The sequence below is a fragment of the Capra hircus genome, chromosome 10, assembly GCF_001704415.2.
Source record: "Capra hircus breed San Clemente chromosome 10, ASM170441v1, whole genome shotgun sequence".
Lineage (NCBI taxonomy): Eukaryota > Metazoa > Chordata > Mammalia > Artiodactyla > Bovidae > Capra > Capra hircus.
Genome location: NC_030817.1, coordinates 54,220,370 through 54,237,622, shown reverse-complemented (window position 1 = coordinate 54,237,622; position 17,253 = coordinate 54,220,370). Strand labels below are relative to the sequence as shown.

General features: G+C 46.4%; 1 protein-coding gene across 1 annotated transcript in view; it reads left to right on the top strand.

Moving 5' to 3' along the window:
• RORA (RAR related orphan receptor A) overlaps nucleotides 917–17,253 on the top strand; it is an 807,273-nt gene continuing 790,936 nt past the window's right edge. Inside the window, exon 1 of the mRNA XM_018053543.1 lies at nucleotides 917–1,155. Coding sequence (XP_017909032.1) covers nucleotides 990–1,155 — 166 coding nt within the window. The 5' untranslated portion in view covers nucleotides 917–989. The remainder of the gene's footprint in view (nucleotides 1,156–17,253) is intronic.

The following is a 17,253-nucleotide window of genomic DNA, read 5'->3' as shown; positions in this document are numbered from 1 at the left end:
TTTATCATCCAGATGTTATTAACGCCTCTCTAGTATATCTTTCATGGATGAGACTGTACATTTAATAGCAGTAGTACCATGGGAATTGACAATTAGCAGCTACGCATGAACTAGATGCAGTGTGGCATATTTCATCCAGCTTAGATAGTCATCGACCAAACAGGCCAAAGTTTTCTCCAGTAGAAATTGCCCTGCCAAGTGGTTTCTGGACCCTTCTCGGAGAAAACAGCTAAGGAGCTGAAAGCGACCTCTTCCAACCATATCAGAAATTGGCTCTTCGTGGCAATTCTAAACTCACACAGTTACATCAAAGCGATACGGGGAAACCCACTGGACGTCCCATCCCAAAGTAAAAAGTGCCACGCCCTCAGTTCCCCCAGCGCAGGTCGAATTCCTTTTCAGTATCTCCTCAGTCCTGGGCTGGGCTGGCGGGGAGCTACCTGCGAGTCCCCAGCGTGGATAACCGGATTTGTCTCTTCCCAGGCTGGCTGCTGATGGGGACGAGTTCTGCTCCCGAGAGAGTCCCAGAAGTAGGTACAGAATCAATCTCCCGAATCTTAATTGCTGTCCCTGGGCCGAGGAAAGGGGAGGATTGGGGCACGGGAGGCTCTCCCTTCCTCCTCCACTCTTTTCCCCACCTCCCAAAATTGGCAGCCAGTCCGCGGCTCTCGGTCTGGGGTCTGGAGGGTGGGGAATGTGGGTGTGGGGGCCGGCTGGAGAAGCTCTCGCTAGCGCTGCCTGTGGCCAGACCCGCCTCCCATCCCCTCTCGGGCGCACACTCACGTCCACCCAGACACACTCCGCGCGCTCCCTTGCGCTCTCGCTCGCCCGCCCGCCGCCGCCTGCTCTCTCCCTTTTGCTCTCCCCGGTCTCCTTCTCCCTTTTTTTTTTTTTTTTTTTTTTTGGTACCATAGAGTTGCTCTGAAAACAGAAGATAGAGGGAGTCTCGGAGCTCGCCATCTCCAGCGATCTCTACATTGGGAAAAAACATGGAGTCAGCTCCGGCAGCCCCCGACCCCGCCGCCAGCGAGCCGGGCAGCAGCGGCTCGGACGCGGCCGCCGGCTCCAGGGAGACCCCGCTGAACCAGGAATCCGCCCGCAAGAGCGAGCCGCCCGCCCCGGTGCGCAGACAGAGCTATTCCAGCACCAGCAGAGGTAGGAGGCTGTGAGAGGGGCTGAGGAGGGGGCGGCGGGAGCCCCGGCGCGGAGCGGGGGGCGGCCGGGAGCGGGCGCCCGGGGCGCGGGGTCGGGGGCAGCGCGCTAGCTGGCCGCGGCGTCCGGAGCTCGGAGCACCCCCTTCCCCTCCCCCCTTCCGCCCCCCAGAAATGTTGCAAACTTTTGCAGCCCGTTCTCGGGTTGCGGGAGGAGAGGGGGGCGGGGGAGGCGGCAGGAGGGTTGACAGCCGGCGGGCTCACCCCCCTGGCTTTGATTTTTTTCTGCAAAGAGAGGAAGAAAGCCGCGTTGCTCAAATTAAATACTCTCCCCCAAAATACGGAGGACCGGAGAGTGGGGGCCCGGGAAAGAAACTTTTAAAGCGGCAGTGTCCTTTTAAGACGGGGGAAAAAAATCCTTTTGATGGCCATCCTCCTCCCCTTTTACCTTTTCTCCTCTTGACAGTTTCGGCCCGGGAAGCCTGGGACGTGGTGGGCTTTCGGCCCCCCGCAGAGGTGAAAGGGGCGTTAGAAGTGAGAGATCAGGGCAGCCCCCCCCCGCCTCCCGGGGTAGAAAGGGAGCGCTTCTGGACTTGGGGCGGGGGAGCGACGTGGGTACCTTTCCTGGAGCACAGCCGTGGATTTGGGGTTTGGAGATAGGGCTGGGGGGAGCGGGGTGCGGGCGCGTGAGGTGCTCGCCAAGTTGTCTGGCGGGCGCCTCGAGGGGAGGTGCGCAAGTTTGCAGACCCGGGGTTCGCAGCCCGGCGCCCAGGCTGGCGGGGGGCGTGTGCGCGTCAGCGCGCCCGGGGCGGCGGCGGCGGTCCTGTGGGGCGCTCCACGCGCATTCGGAGTGAGCGTCTGCAAAAGCAAACAAGCAGAAAAAGAAAGATCGCAAGGCACCCAAACTTATTTCAGCCCTGGGAAATCCTTCCCTCACCAAGCGTTTCTGCAAGAACCTGGGAATGGTCAGTGCGAGTTGAATGCTTGTTGGATAGTGCGATCGATGCCCGCCCCCCCCCCGGGGGGGGGCAATTTTTTACACACTTCATTTGTAGGATCTGTGTGCGTGTGTCTGTTTTGGGGGCGGGGTGGCGGCTCCATGACCCCTCCTTGCTTTTTTTCTAATTAAAGTGGAGTGTTGGGAAAAGCTCACCCTCTTTCCGCTTTCTTAAAGGTATGGGAACCTGATGTGGGTTTTTTCTTGCGGTGGGGGGTTATTTGAAAACGCCCACAGTTTATGAAGAACAGGAGGAAGCTATGGCTTTAATTACTGTTGTAAATAATGTATAAATCACGCCTGTCACTCTGGAGGAAACCAGCTCGCGCGAGCCGCCCAGGGCTGGGGGACAGAGATCTCCAGCTCTGCCTTGGGCACTGGCCCAGCGGGCCCCCTCCTCTTGTCACTCAGCTTCAGGCAGAGATAGGGAGAGCTGGAAGAGGCAAGTGGGGGCCCCAGAGCCCCTCCTTTCCTCTCAGTGTTAGAGTTGGAGGTAGGAATATGGCTGATCATGTGCTGGCTGTTTTACAGTATCCCCCCCCCCCCGCCCCACCTTAGCCACACCCCCTGTCCAGGCGCTTTCCCATTCACGGAATTCGAGTACAGTAAAAGCCATCAGGAAGACACATGCGAAAAACATTTAATTAAAGGCGATTTCGGAAGAGCGAGCACATCAAATCGCGGTTTAAGGGAGAGGGAGGGGGCAGCGAGGGTCGGGAGCACAGGAAGGGGGATGGGGCCGGGGGCCGGGACCTGCCGCTAGCTGGGTGAGTTTGTCTGTAGAGAGCTTTTGGCTGCAAAGAGTATATTTAGACCTGAGACGGTGGATTTGGAATGCGAGCGGGTTATGTAACAGGGTTAATCAGAAACACTGGAGAAAATCCCCTTCATGTGTTTCTGAAGCTTTTTTTTTTTTTTTTTTTGGAAGAGGGGGACATAGTATGTAGGAAGCCGCACTAATTTCTGGTTTGTGCTGCCACCCCCTCTGTCTTAGCCATCCCCCTCCCGTGTGTTATTAGCATCTTCAGGTGTCATTCTTGCCAGAAGGTGTTCTTGCAAGAGATCAGGGTGGCAGGCTGCAGAACCGACTAGCAAATCCGTAACTTGCTGTTCTTGCAAATTATATAACCGATGGGGCTTTCTCGGTACCACCAGCCCCGGAGGCTCAGCAACAAGGGAAGAGGGACAGAGTGCAGATAGGATGCATCTTGTGCAACTGACCTGCTGACCCACATCCCCTTGCCCCCTAGTGGGCCACCCCCCACTCCCTCTTCTTTGAACCCACCTCTTGTCCATCCCTCCGGAGAGTTAATGGGGGGAGGGAGAAGAGGTAAGGCCCAAACACTCAACTCACATCCTGCACGCAGGCACTTGGTTATATAACAGTCTGAATGGAAAAGGAAGGTCAGAGATGGAGGCATCCTTTAGCTAACACAGCAGTAGTAATAGCTTCCAGAAATTATGTGCATTTGCAGACTTTAACCTCAGATGTACCGTCTGCTACTTGGGGATACCAATCTTTGTGCATGTGAGCTAGGAAGAAGAAGAGGGAATGTGTAAGTATGCTCAGTAGATGAGAGTGATTTGAAAATGGGAAATGTTTGGGTTTTCAGATGATGTAATGGAATTGGCAGAATATGCAAGTCGGCTCCCAGAGTGTAAGCAGCAAGAAAATTGGAGCTGGCATCCAGTATTAATGTTGCATAAATTACAATATCGGAAAGAAATTAACCTACACACTAGGTGATTACGCCTTTTTAATACTTAAAGCATACATGCACACAATGCAAAAGGAAAAGCAAACACCATCACCTTAAAATCAGCATTTCAACCTCAAGGAGGGTTGAGTGGAGTCCTTGGCCTTGGGTGAAGAGAGCCGCTTTCTGATCTGGGGGATGCTTTCCTGGGAGGTAGCGGGGTTAGCTTCCAAACAGCCAGTGTTTGCAGTCTGCAGAGACTGTGGTCAGGATTCTCATGACATTGAGGTGACCTCATGAGACATTACCTAGGTAGACTTGAAGCTATTGCTGGATTCCAAACTCCTGGGAATCCACGGGTGAATGGACCATGCACCGTTAGTGCCTGCACTTCCAAAATCAAATATGTGACTTTATAATCTGAAAGACGGCCTCCCTTTCTTTTTACAACGGGGCAGGGTATGTTAGCGTTTTCAGCAGAACTGTTCTGTTTTCTGGGTGTTTTTAATGATGGCTGTTGTTCAGCCCCATCTTTTCAGCCCAGTGAAAGGGAAGGAAGGCAGAAGACAACACGGGAAGTAAGAATGAAGCGGAAGAGCCACAGCGAATCTTTAACAAGGCTTTCAGGGACTTCAGGGAGCCCTGAGCATTGTGACATAACTGTTGTTAAAAACCCTCTTCCAGTATATGCATGCCAGAAACTTACACATTCTACCTCCCTAAAGTTATCCTCGGGGCTGTGTGCCACACCGTTGGTCTGGAACACTGGTGCTGCAAGTGGATGGTTGATAGGGCCGGCTGACCTAAGGGAAAAATCGAAGCCAGAAGATGGGATTAACACTGAAAAGCTCAGTTGGGTTGAGATTGAACCCCCTGGAAGCTGAGCTTAGATTGACTTAAAATCAGTTAACAAGTTTAGTTGTAGCCCTGAGGACTTCTAGACCCACAGGAATCTTTGCCTCTCAAAGTACTTCTCCACAATTCACCACTTCAGTCTTGGCTGATTCACTTTCTGGTCGGTGCTCTTGCCTGGCAATTTCGAGCGTTTTTCTAGAGATTGATTCTCAGATGAGCTTTTCTTACGTGGACCTGGCTCTCCCAGTGAACAAATGATGCCCTGTAGTTTGAAAGAGCTACTGGCTGGGATAAAATTCTGTGCCAGGGGGATGGAATAATTATTTTTTAAACTAAGGGACTTTCATTTTCCAGTAAATTGCTCATAAAAACATTTATAATTATACCCTTTAAAAATGTAATAGAATAATTTTAGAAAATGCATTTGAGGATGATTATGAAAACCTTTTCTGTTGCTTCCCCCTTCTTTCTTAAAAAGAATTGAATTATTAATCCAGAAGTCAAATCCTGAGTGGCTAAAAACATTTACAACAGACATTTTTTTTTTTTTTAATGTTAGTCACCTGCTGGAATTTTCCAAAATCTTCTGGTGTTAAGAGGAGCCCTTGGCTTTAGAAAACATCTCTGTTTCTGAAACTGAATTATGGAGGCTGCAGGGACAGACCCCCCTCACCAAGAGACATTAAGCTTGTGTTCTCAAGTCGGTAGAGCTGGGGGGTACAGTGCATACTGCTGTTTCTACACCAGACTCCTAAGAGGGATGTAGGGAGGTACGGGAATGTTAATTGGAATATATAGTGCCTCCAGATGCAGATATTCTGAAGGTCTTTGATGACAGCTGAATCATTTTTGAAAGCAAACTGACTCCTGTCCAGAGCTAGCCTTTGGACTGTGAATCAGGCAAACCCAGGTGTTCTTCTCCTTGGGCCATACTCTTTGTCATTTCTGAGTTAAGATGCACAGTTTTCTCCTGATTCTCCCATTCTTACCTTGAGGAAGTTGTGGTGTGATGTCGGAAGGACTGACTAAGTTGGGTGTTGCTTAGCACCCTGTTGATGGAGTGTGGTCCGTTATAGCATGTACCACTTTTTCTGAAGGTGCTCTCCCCAACCCCCACCATTTTTCCAGTCTCCTTCTAAGCTCATCTATGTATTTATGTCTGTGGAAGCAAAATACTTAACTACATTTCAGGTATCTGGGGAGAGAGTTGTAATGTGATTGCCCCACGTGCAAAATTTTTTATAGAAAATGTCACTGTTCTCAAATGTCATATCCTCTTTGTCTTGTACAAGCCAGTGTGCAGAGACTCTGAGGTAGACAGCATCCTTCCTCCTAGAGAGGACCCCTGACCCATTCATCCCAGATTAGAGGTAGGTTCCTGTAGAGCAAGAAGAGTCTGCTTTGAAAGGCCTTCAGGTGCCAGAGAGAACACCAACCTAGAATGTGCAGTACCTTTCTGAAAATGAGAAAGACTGTCTTCCTTGCTGAGAATTTAAGAACAACCTCCTCTCTGCTTCTGTCTCCCCAAGATGTTCTCCCTTCCATCATTTACAATATAAAATGTTTTTTTAAATGAGGATTTGTTTTATTTTTCCCTTGGTATCTCATTCAGAAGGGCAAGTGTTGGTTTGAAATGAGTTGTTAAAATGTTCACCCATCTTATTAAGCTGTATGTTAAGAAAAATACAATTGAATCCTTGTGAATTAATGCTTGCCCAGAACTCTCCAGATAATGAGTGTTCAAGCATTGATTAAGATACAATAAACCATGATTTTTCTATAAGAGTACCAAGGCATCACTGATGAATTTGTTTTTCTGGCACAGTGAGCAGAAACATTTTTTGTCTTTTCCTTATCAAATGTGTTTGAAAGTGTGTTGGTCCCCTTTCCTGCCCTGGGAAGAACACTGGGGATGTAATTGAATCTTTCTTAGAGATTTGGGGGTCCTTTGTGTACTGCAGGGTCACTGTTCTGAGGATGAGTTCTGATTGTACATTATAGAACTGTAAATGAAGACAGTGTTAGAAATTGGGCTAAATCTGTCCTGATCCTAGCTTGGAAATCGTTTTTTTTTTTTTTTTTTGGTTAAATCCTCAATATCTGTCTGTTTTGTTATTCGCCTCCCTTGTTCTCTGAGTTGCAAGTGGCAGAATAGAAATTCATGTCAGTTAGTTGATTCTGGTTAGTTGAGGTTTTTACTTTAAAATTTCAATCCAAGTCTAGATGCTGATTCTTTCTCTAGCAACTGTAAACTCATTCTCAAAAATTTAGCAAAGCTATTGTATTTACAAATAAGTCATATGCTGTATTACCATAACATTCTGCAGTTTTCCCCTGTGTACACAGAAATATCAACTAATTTTGCTTCTTTCTTATATGTGTTGAAAGGGTTTCATCAGCCCTGAAAGTTAGGAAGTTCTAGAGTTAGAAGGAAGACTTTCAGGAATGTCAATAAAGAGCATATAGATTTCCCCAGAGGATGCTCTCTATAAAAGCTTAGGCCTTTGTTCACTGGACCACCGTGGTACCGCATCATCAAGAGCTGACTTTCTCAGGGCCCTCCCACCTGACTTAATGGTTGTCTGTAGTTATCTTATGATATCTTTGATATCCTACTGTTGAAAATTCAGCTTGGGAGTCTTGGTGTTCTTTTGTGACAGCCTTGTTGTTGTTATTACTTTGCTTTGGAGTAAAAACATCAAGGAGATTGTCTCAAGAAATGGTTAGAAAAGTGGAGTGAGGCATAATGAAGTATAAATGTACCATAGCCTGTGGGTTAGGCAGGCTCTGTTCCAGGCCTGGCTCTTACGTGTGTGCTAATGTTAAAAGGAATTATAGGTAGCAATTCCCCTGTGCTGGTGGAAGAACATATTTTTTTTCCTAGCATACGTTTATGGCCTCCACTGACACATCATTATTACAAACCGTCTCTTCACATTATATGCTGTGGCACATTGGCAGTGGTGTGGCCCTGCAGTCTCCTGGTGATTGTCTTGTCCACAGAATACGGCCTCCGAGGCACTGTCTGTAGGGCCCACAACAATGGAGAGGACAGGTTTCACACAGTCTGAGAAGTGCTAGAGGCCTCCAGGCCCTCCCAGGTAGTAGCTACACCCATGCTGCTTTCCCTGGAGCTCAGAGGAATAATCAAGGTGTAGAGGATTTATAATCGCCAGCCTCCAGTCATCTCTAACAGCGTGATTGGGCATTGGAGTTTTGATCATCAATGATCGTGAAGTTTTTGAAAACAGTTAGGAAGTGCCTGCATCCGTGAACAGACCATGATAGATGAGGTTCTTCCTGGGCACCAGGAAGGGTACCACCCAGTGCAGGATTCTCACGCCTGTGAAAGAGGCAGCGCACTGTTAAAAATACCTAGCTTACTTCGGGGGAGGATTTGGCTGAATACTGATGAAGTTTATGAAATATGAATGTTGTGAAGTTGCTGTACGTAAGTGGTAGGCGTGTGTGAAAGAAGTAAGAAGCAATAAAAGAGTGTATAAATGACACTCTGAAACTTGATGGACTTGTGTACGTGACAAGAATGGTGATGTTTGGTTCTGTGCCTAATGGGGGAGAATAAACTGGCTTAAAATCTATATGTCAAACTCGATGTGGGACTAAAAATTAATACATACAGAGTCATTTGACTTATAAGCGAAGAGTGCTACTGAGGAGAAACAGGCAGGTTGCAAAGAATAGAGGTGAAACGGAATGGGGGAGAAACAGGAGGGACCAACACTTGAATTTATAATGAAGTATGGTAATCACTGTTTTAAATAATCCAGACTGTTAACGACTAGGTAGAGAATGGCTGCTAGGTAGAGAATTCGTCATAGCCCAACAAAAAGGTATTGCTGCGAATTTTAGGTTATGCACGAGAAATCCTCCTGATCCCCAAAGCATACATGCATGTACCAAGAAGCAGAACTGCACACATTGTAATTTTTTCTGTCTTATCCTGATTAATTGACAGCCGACTGTATGCCTCTTTCCTGAAGGTGACCTTACAATCTCCAGACACAGGCATTTCTCTCAGAAGTGGAGTGAAGGAAGGAGAACCACATGCTAAAGTGTGTTTCACTGGGTGAAGTATTTGGGAGGAGGGAAGATAAGAGTGGTGAAACAGGGGAAGGGGGTCGTGCGTACCGAGATTAAGGATGCTGCCTTTTGGGGGCTGGGGAGTGGGGGCTGCAAACCAAGGAAGGGAATCTCTAGAGGGAAGGAGACTTACGTGCAAAAGAGAATGAAATTAGCATTGACTCTGTAATGGCTGGGAATGTGCCTTTCTAATTTTAAATTATCTTTAACAAGGACGATGAACAGAGGAAAAGTTGACACTTTGAGAAGTTATGACGAACTTGTCGAGAATGCCAATTGACAAAGGCAGGTAAGGGAATACTTGGAGCAACAGAACAAGAACAGGTCTGAAGGGCAGGCCGATGTGCTTCGAGTGTGTTAAGGGAATTGGCGGGCGTGTTTATTGACTCTTCTAATTAGTTTTAAAGAAACCTGAAGAAATGGACAGAGATGGAGAAGAGACGCTCTGATGGGATGCCGCCCTTCCAGGAGCGAAGAGACCTGTATCATCCCTTAATGATCGATGCCAATCATGGGGAGGAGTGACTGCTTAAAAGTTAATGGATTTCTGAGAGTCAAATCAGAGAAGAAACAAGGGTATATTTCACAAGTTTAAAAACTTTTCAATAAACTGCATTGCTTTTCATTTTCGCTTTACAATCATAAAGCCAGTGGATGATGGTAAGAAGGCCACAGTGACAATACAGTATGTACTCCTAGGAACATGGCCATGACAAGGATAATATATATGAAAGGACAGGGCACTGGGAAGGGTGAACTGCCCATAACTCTTAATTGTGCAGGTAATGAAGCAGGGGGAAAGCAAGGCAAATGAAATACTTTGATCATCAAAGACGATGCTTCTTTCAGTGATCATATTGGTTGACTGATGCTGACAAGGGTGAAATTGCTGGAATTGTATTTTACCGTTTCTGGCACTCATGACCCACTTTGGATAAGCACGTTTCTACAGAAAGTGCCTCAAGATTGGTGAGCTGCTAAACTTTCTCAAGACCCCCAGGAGAATCAGTAGAACAAATGGGGTTCCCCTGAGAGGACTCTAGAAAATTCTAAAGCTTGATTTCTAATCTTGAGCGTGAGGGTGCCTGTTCCTATATATGTAGGGCTCACTCACGAGACTGCCATTGGTTATGTTTTATTAGACTAAAACCTGTTAGAGCCAACAGGGGTCTTATGAACCATCTCATCTACCCTCTCTCCCCATTTAAACTGGCTTTCACAGAGATCAAAATATGCCTGAGGCCCCATTCCTGGTAGGTAACAAGGCTATGACTAGAACGCAGATCTTCTTCCTCCCTAACAATGTTCCTTCCACTTGTATGCTGTGTCAAGATGCTCAGAAGTTCCAGTAAGTTCCTTTCCACCAGGAGATGCCCCCCTCTGAGGTTATTATAATAGATATGTGTTAACCAAGCCTTAGGTGGAGATAAGTTTGAAAGTCAGCACACTTTGTCTTGGCTGTGCATCAATAGCAGAACATTCTCAGTATTATTATTTTCAAATTCCATCGGGCATTTTTATTATTCTTTAAAAATTAGCTAGTGAGCTTGTGGCTCTTCCAGTAAAGCCATTTGGGGGCATAGTGAAAATTGTGTCTGCATGTCCTTCTCTGATTTAATAGAAAGTAAAATAAGGGACATAGAGTGGGGCATTCTGTTCTTGGAGCTTTTAAGCTCTCTGGAGCTGGAGGCAGCCAGCCCTAGCTGTGCAGTGGGGGAGGGCATTTCTCAGCAGCTGTCATCTTTCCTCAAGGCAGAGGGTTTGTCTGGGCCTTTTATGGGGATGCTCCTGAGCAAGTCTGCAAATGGAATACTATGTAGTCAGTAAAACTCACATTGTAGTGGAAGATGCTTGGGATCTTATACTTAGTGAAAAATCACCGCTTTCATAGTAGTGTGCATGGAATGAGATCATTTTTATAAAAACGTGTGTGTGTGTGTGAGTGTGTGTGTGTGTGTATGTGTGTATGTTAGCATGGGCCCAAATGTACCTAAATGATGGAATGATAAAGTGGTCATCTCTGGAGAGTGGGGTTATCTGTGAGCTCCTCGTTCTCTGTGCCCTTTTCTATTTTCCGAGTTTCTTGCATTAATGTGTGTATTATTTTTGTAACTGGAAAAAAAATAAATCTAATTTTTTTTCAAAAAGATTGTGTGTTCTGAAACTGATGCTACTTTGAGGAAACTGATTCTGAACTTAGTATGTTGCAGAGAATTTCATGATGTTTCAGGATGAAGCAAGTTTTTTGGCCCAAAGAGCAGCACCTTTGATGGTTGTATTTAGCCAGGAAAACAAAGGTCATTCAGCTTGAATATGAAAACAAGTGTCCTCATATTGGAATTTTTTGTCCCTTTAGTGCAGTGTCTTTCATGTGTTTATTATGAGAAAAACACAATATATTGAAAGCCATTACACAGATATATCACACACATCAATAAACTTTTCATATAAATTATCCATTACCTGCAATGTTCTGTTATTTTTCCTCTATTATTTAAAGACAAAATACAAGTCCTGAGCCGCCAGATTGGTTTCACAGCCTATATGGATGGCTCCATGAAGTTGAAAACCCGGATCCTTGGCATGAGGCTGAAGCAGCCTTTCTGCGGGCCATGGCCTGACTGTGGGCGGGAAGGAGGGAGGGACGGAGGGAGGGAGGGAGGTTTTCCACCGTCACTGATGTGGGACTCCGAGTGTTACTTTATTATAATTTCAAGGAAGAGTTGAGGGAGGGAAAATAAAGTAAATACTTGTTATTTTTAATCATTCAGGATCTTTATGCCCTTTTAGGACATGCTCACTAACATCCTCTTTCGTTTAGACACGCATCTGTCTAGCCTGGTTCAGCATGTAGATTCTGGGAATCCCTTTGCTTGCAGTTTGTCATCACTGTGTACAGGCACGAGGGTGGTATTCTTTCAATCAACAAAACTTTACTGAGCACCTTCTCTGTGCCAGGCACTGTTCTAAGTAAGCTGTGGGGAGAAAACAATAAAGGGAAGTCAGAATCCCTGCCTTGCTTGATCTGAAGTTCTCCTGGTGACATCTTGGCGTAGCCCTTTGTCTAGGTCGCCTTTGACCAAAGACTCGTAAGGTTTCTCTTCCACAGCTGTCTTGACCTCAGCCTCTTTTACCTCTCTCTATTCCTAGTATGGCACCCCACTCCAATACTCTTGCCTGGAAAATCCCATGGACTGAGGAGCCTGGTAGGTTGCCATCCATGGGGTCGCTAAGAGACAGACACGACTGAGTGACTTCACTTTCACTTTTCACTTTCATGCATTGGAGAAGGAAATGGCAACCCACTCCAGTGTTCTTGCCTGGAGGATTCCAGGGACGGGGGAGCCTGGTGGGCTGCCGTCTATGGGGTCGCACAGTCGGACACGACTGAGGCGACTTAGCATTCATAGTATGGGTTGGGGTTAAAGAATCTGCCAGCATTGCAGGAGAGCCAGGTTCGATCCCTGGGTTGGGAAGATCCCCTGGAGAAGGGAATGGCAACCCATTCCAGTTTTCTTGCCTGGAGAATCTCATGGACAGAGGAGCCCAGTGGACTACAATCCATGGGGTTGCAAAGAGTCAGACACAACTGGGGAACTAACACTTTCACTTTCTTTTTTCGCTAGTATAGGCCCTCCTCCTCCTCTTCCTCTTCTTCCCACTTCTGAGTTCCCACTTTTGGTCCAATCTCCTTGCTTCCTGAGATCCTACAGTCATTCCAGCTCCTGATAAGATTCACCCTCTCCCTCTTGTAGTTCTCTTTTACAGTGTTCAGACACGTAGATGACTTTGCTCATTCAATCAACATGTCACCTCTTCCTTTGCCAGGTTTCTATACATTGTTTTCTAGTAGTATTTCCTGGGCAAGAGTCAGGTCCTCCCAAGAAGATGAGCTCCATGGTGTATTCTTTCACACATGCTCACACCTTGCAAAAAGTAGGTGCTCATTAACAGTGCAGATTGTCTCACACGTTGCCCTGGAAAGCTGTTTGTCGTCTCAGAAGATTCAGGTCTGCACTTCCCAGCTCTGTAATCACAGCTTCTACTTGCTCTCACCTCCAACTGGGTCTTAGGTTTGGACCCAGCCACCCTAGTTTGTCCCACTTCTGTTTCTCTTGGATCCACCAATCCCGCCCTCTCTTGTGGCAGGCCCAGGCCTGCTCCAGTCTTGAGCAACTCAGACCATGATGAACAGCTTACGTGGTAGTTACAGTCCTGCTGGGAGTGGGGCCCAGGTGTGCTAACTGTGTGACCTTTGGTGAGTTCCTTCACCACTCAGTCTTTTCCTTGTCACCTGAAAACGGGATGTTAACGATGCCGGCTTCCCAAGGTGCTTGAGAAGCCCACGTGTGAGGATGCCTGGCACACATCCAGTGTCACTCTGGTGATGGTGGAGCACATCTAGAAGCAGGGCCCCTCCGGCTACCTCTCCCCATCTCCTCCTCAGGTCTGCAGCCCCTTTTGCTTCCTGTTTCTGATCGGTTGCTCTGTGAAATTAATACCAGGACATCAAGGGCCTTTCATTTAACTACCAGTTCTCTCTCCTGGACTGGATCCTATGCCAGTCCCTCAGTTCAGCTGCCATAGGCTAGATCCTGCCAAGTTCAGACGAATCACTTAAGTTCAAGCCCATCAGCCACCTGTTGGGTTTCCCAGAGGTTATACACCATGCATCACTGACTCGATGGACGCGAGTCTGAGTGAACTCCGGGAGTTGGTGATGGACAGGGAGGCCTGGCGTGCTGCGATTCATGGGGTCACAAAGGGTCGGACACGACTGAGTGACTGAACTGACTGCAGCTGAACAAGAGGAGAGTCCCACTTCTGCCTGCTCCTCTCCTCTTTGTCCTCCCTAGTCCTGTAGTACTGCTGGCTGCCCCCTCCAACCATCAAGACTGCACCCTCCACCCCACTGTGCTTGGTGTTCTCTCGTGTCTCATTTCTCAGCACCCCATCCTTGCCTGCCCTCCCTTCCCCCGTAGTCACTTTCTCCTCCCTGCCAAAAAATCACATAGGAGAGGCCTGTCTGCAAGGGTTCCATTCAACGTGCTCTACATTAATGCTCCACTATGGTGACCCACTGCTGAGTCTTTCACTTGTAATGTAATCTAATAATTTACATGCACTTTGCAAGCAATACTCTCTGAGACTCACAACCTGCTTGAAATCACTCTGCTGTTACAGTATTTGAGCTGATGAGAGAGCAGCGTGAGAAAGAGTAGTTATTGGTACTACAATGATGTTGGGTAAATCTGGGAAAATAATGTTAGCACAAGATGAGGGTGTGCTGATGGATTATAATATCCTTTCTTAGAGAATCAGTTAAGCTTGCTACGGGTCTTTGATCGATTTTTGGCTTGTAATTGGACTAGGCTAGGTCAAAGTATGGTGGGATAGAAGCGTAGGAAGCTAGAGGAAGTGAGTCAGGCATGGAATCCTGTCTTCCTGGGATACTGTGAAAATGTTTTCATTTTGATATACTACATGACTTTTACAGAATTAATTGGCACTGTGATTAGGTTGTTTTATTTCTTCACTCAAACATGTTGGAAGCTGATTCTAATATGCAGTAGTAATGAAAATAGAGTAATGCTGTAATAATAGTGCCATTGTAAAGTGAATTACACCATTAAGCATCTATTTTGTCTAATCTGTATTGTGATGGTGGGGTGATACACACACATACAGACTTAGAGTAGCTGGTCTTAAAGAAGCAGACTCTAGCAGAGAAGCCCCAGTCCTATAATACTGAACAGTCAGGGAATGAAAATAAACTGTTGTTCAGTGAAAAAGTAAATTTTTATATCTTCAAATATACACATATTTTACACACACAGGCATATACATATTATACCAGTCAGGCAGATCAAAAAAGAAAATGCATGATTAGCATTAATGTGCTTGCTTGTGTTGCCTTTTTAACAACTTGGTTGGCTTGCCTGGGGACAGGTATCAGTTATGGCTGACCAAGTCAATTATAGTATCAAGGATAGCGTTTGAAAACAAGGCTTCGTGTATTCGTTTCAGCCTTTTCATCCTTATTATCATGTCTGAGAGCCTCTATTAATGGACATGTCTCAGGTTGGGGAAAAAGCATTACGGACCCAAGAACCGCGGTCATTTTATTCTGTCATTCATCTCCCAAGAAAGAACATTGGCCAAACAGCTTCTGCCACAGCAGAAAGATAAAGACATATTTTTATGCCTTAAGTCATAAGCGAACCCTTGAGCAGAAATGGGATCTGTGAAGGCAGCCTCAGACATGGCTGCTCCCAGTGGGGCATGTGAATTTAAAAGTCCCAGGGTGAATTACTCTTCACTTTGGTTCCAAGGACATTAGCCCTGAACCTGCAGGAGGATTGGCATCGCTGGGGAAGTTTGGCAGTAAATGAGCATGGATTTCCAACCGTGTCCAGGGAGGTCCTGAAGACGTATTTGGTTCATCTCCGGACTCGGTTTCTGACTCCATGGTCTCCTCTCCAGGTTTTCGTGCAGAGGCCACCTGGAAGGGATTTTGACGGAGCTCTGCATTTCTCGCCTGCCCTCACTCCATTGTTGTGTGTTGGCAGCATTGTCACTCAGCACCCCCACCTGGTGATCTGAAACCCCAGAAACCCCTCATCCGAAGAGTCGAGATTTTATGTGTGTGCTCAGTTGCTTCAGCTGTGTCCAACTCTGCGACCCCATGGACTGTAGCCCACCAGGCTCCTCTGTCCATGGAATTCTCCAGGCAAGAATACTGGAGTGGGTAGCCATTCCCTTCTCAAGAGAATCTACCCGACTCAGGGACTGAACCCAGGTCTCCTGCATTTGCAGGCAGATTCTTTACTGTCTGAGCCACCAGAGAATCTGAGATTTTATATAGTTTAAGATATATTTACCTTTCATTATATAACGCTTACTCTGACAATCAAAATATCGAAAGCAAATTTTCTTCATAAACAACTGAGCATTTTCTATATTTCAGATCAACCTTGTTGATTTTTAAACTCCATGAGCATTTGAGGAGAAAGTACACAGCATCCATGGCTGGCATCTGGATTAAAAAAATAGTAAAGAAAGTTTATTGCAGACTTTGGTAAAAAAAAAAAAAATCGGTATCATATTGTTCCCAATAAAACATTACAATGGAAATTACCATGGTGTTTGACAACATGTTGGTATTAATTGGTCTTGTCCGTTACTATTTCTCAGTAGCAAACACACTCTGGTTTTAGTGTTAATTAGTTACAGCCTTTACTGAAGTCACATTGTGCTGCGTCAGGTCAGTTTATCTTCTCATTGGTCTCAGTTCCTGGAGGGCAGTGTTGTAGACTGTCTTGAGTCTTCTGTACATCTCTGTCGCTTATTTGGGCATTCAATGAATGCCTTCAGGATGCTAGTGACGGTACAGTTTAGAATCAATATGTGAAAAATGAGCCAGCCAAGGCAAAACTGGGATGAGACAAGAAAACCTGATATTCTTAGAAAGCTTCAGATGTTTAAAGGTGATGCAATAAATTGCCTTCTTTCATTGAGGCATCAGGTATTAATTGAGCACTTACTATGTGCCAGATGCCCTCTTGGTCAGTGTAGGTACAGAGTTGAACAAAAGGAATTGATGAGCAAGAAAGACACATTAACTAGTAATTTCAAAAAAAATACAGAGAATGCTATAATATTAAAAAACATATAATGCACATAAGAGGGCAAAAAGACTTGAAAAGGAATCAGGGAAAGCTCACTGAGTGGGTTCATCTGCCTAATTTTTTGAAAAATGGCAAGTGATTTGCCTAGAGGGCAAAAAGTGAGCAGGCATTTGGGGCCAAGTTTCATGAAGTGCAGGTTCATGGGACGTTTAGGTCGATGAGTACAGTTGAGCCTTGCCGAAGTAAGGACCAGGAGATGAAGATGGAGAAAGAAGGCAGGGACCCAGCTAAGCTTTTTGGACCTTCTTCTAGGGCAATATTTTGAGCAAGTGAAAAATACCTCGTTGCTCTTTGATAGAGTAGGTAAGGGCTTCCCTGGTGGCTCATTCTGTAAAGAATCCGCCTGCCAATACAGGAGACTCAGGTTCGATCCCTGGATCAAGAAGATCCCCAGGAGAAGGGAATGTCTACCCACTCCAGTATTCTTGCCTGGAAAATCCCATGGACAGAGCCTGGTGGGCCACAGTCCATGGGGTCACAAAGGGTTGGACATGACTGAGATACTGCGCGTGTGCGTGCGCGCGTGCACACACACACACACACACACACACACACAGAGTACTTCAACCTGAGTGTGCTGAAGTTGTGGTGAGGATTGATGGTGAGGAGGAGCCAAGTTAGGCGATCTCCGTGGTGATTCTGGAGAGACAGACTGCAGGCTGGGGCTGGAATGGGGCTTGGAGGTAGGCTCAGAGGTGAAATTGGAGGTGCGTGATAGAGGTAATGACAGCAGTGGGTCAGCCCCAGAGTTGGGTGTGATTATT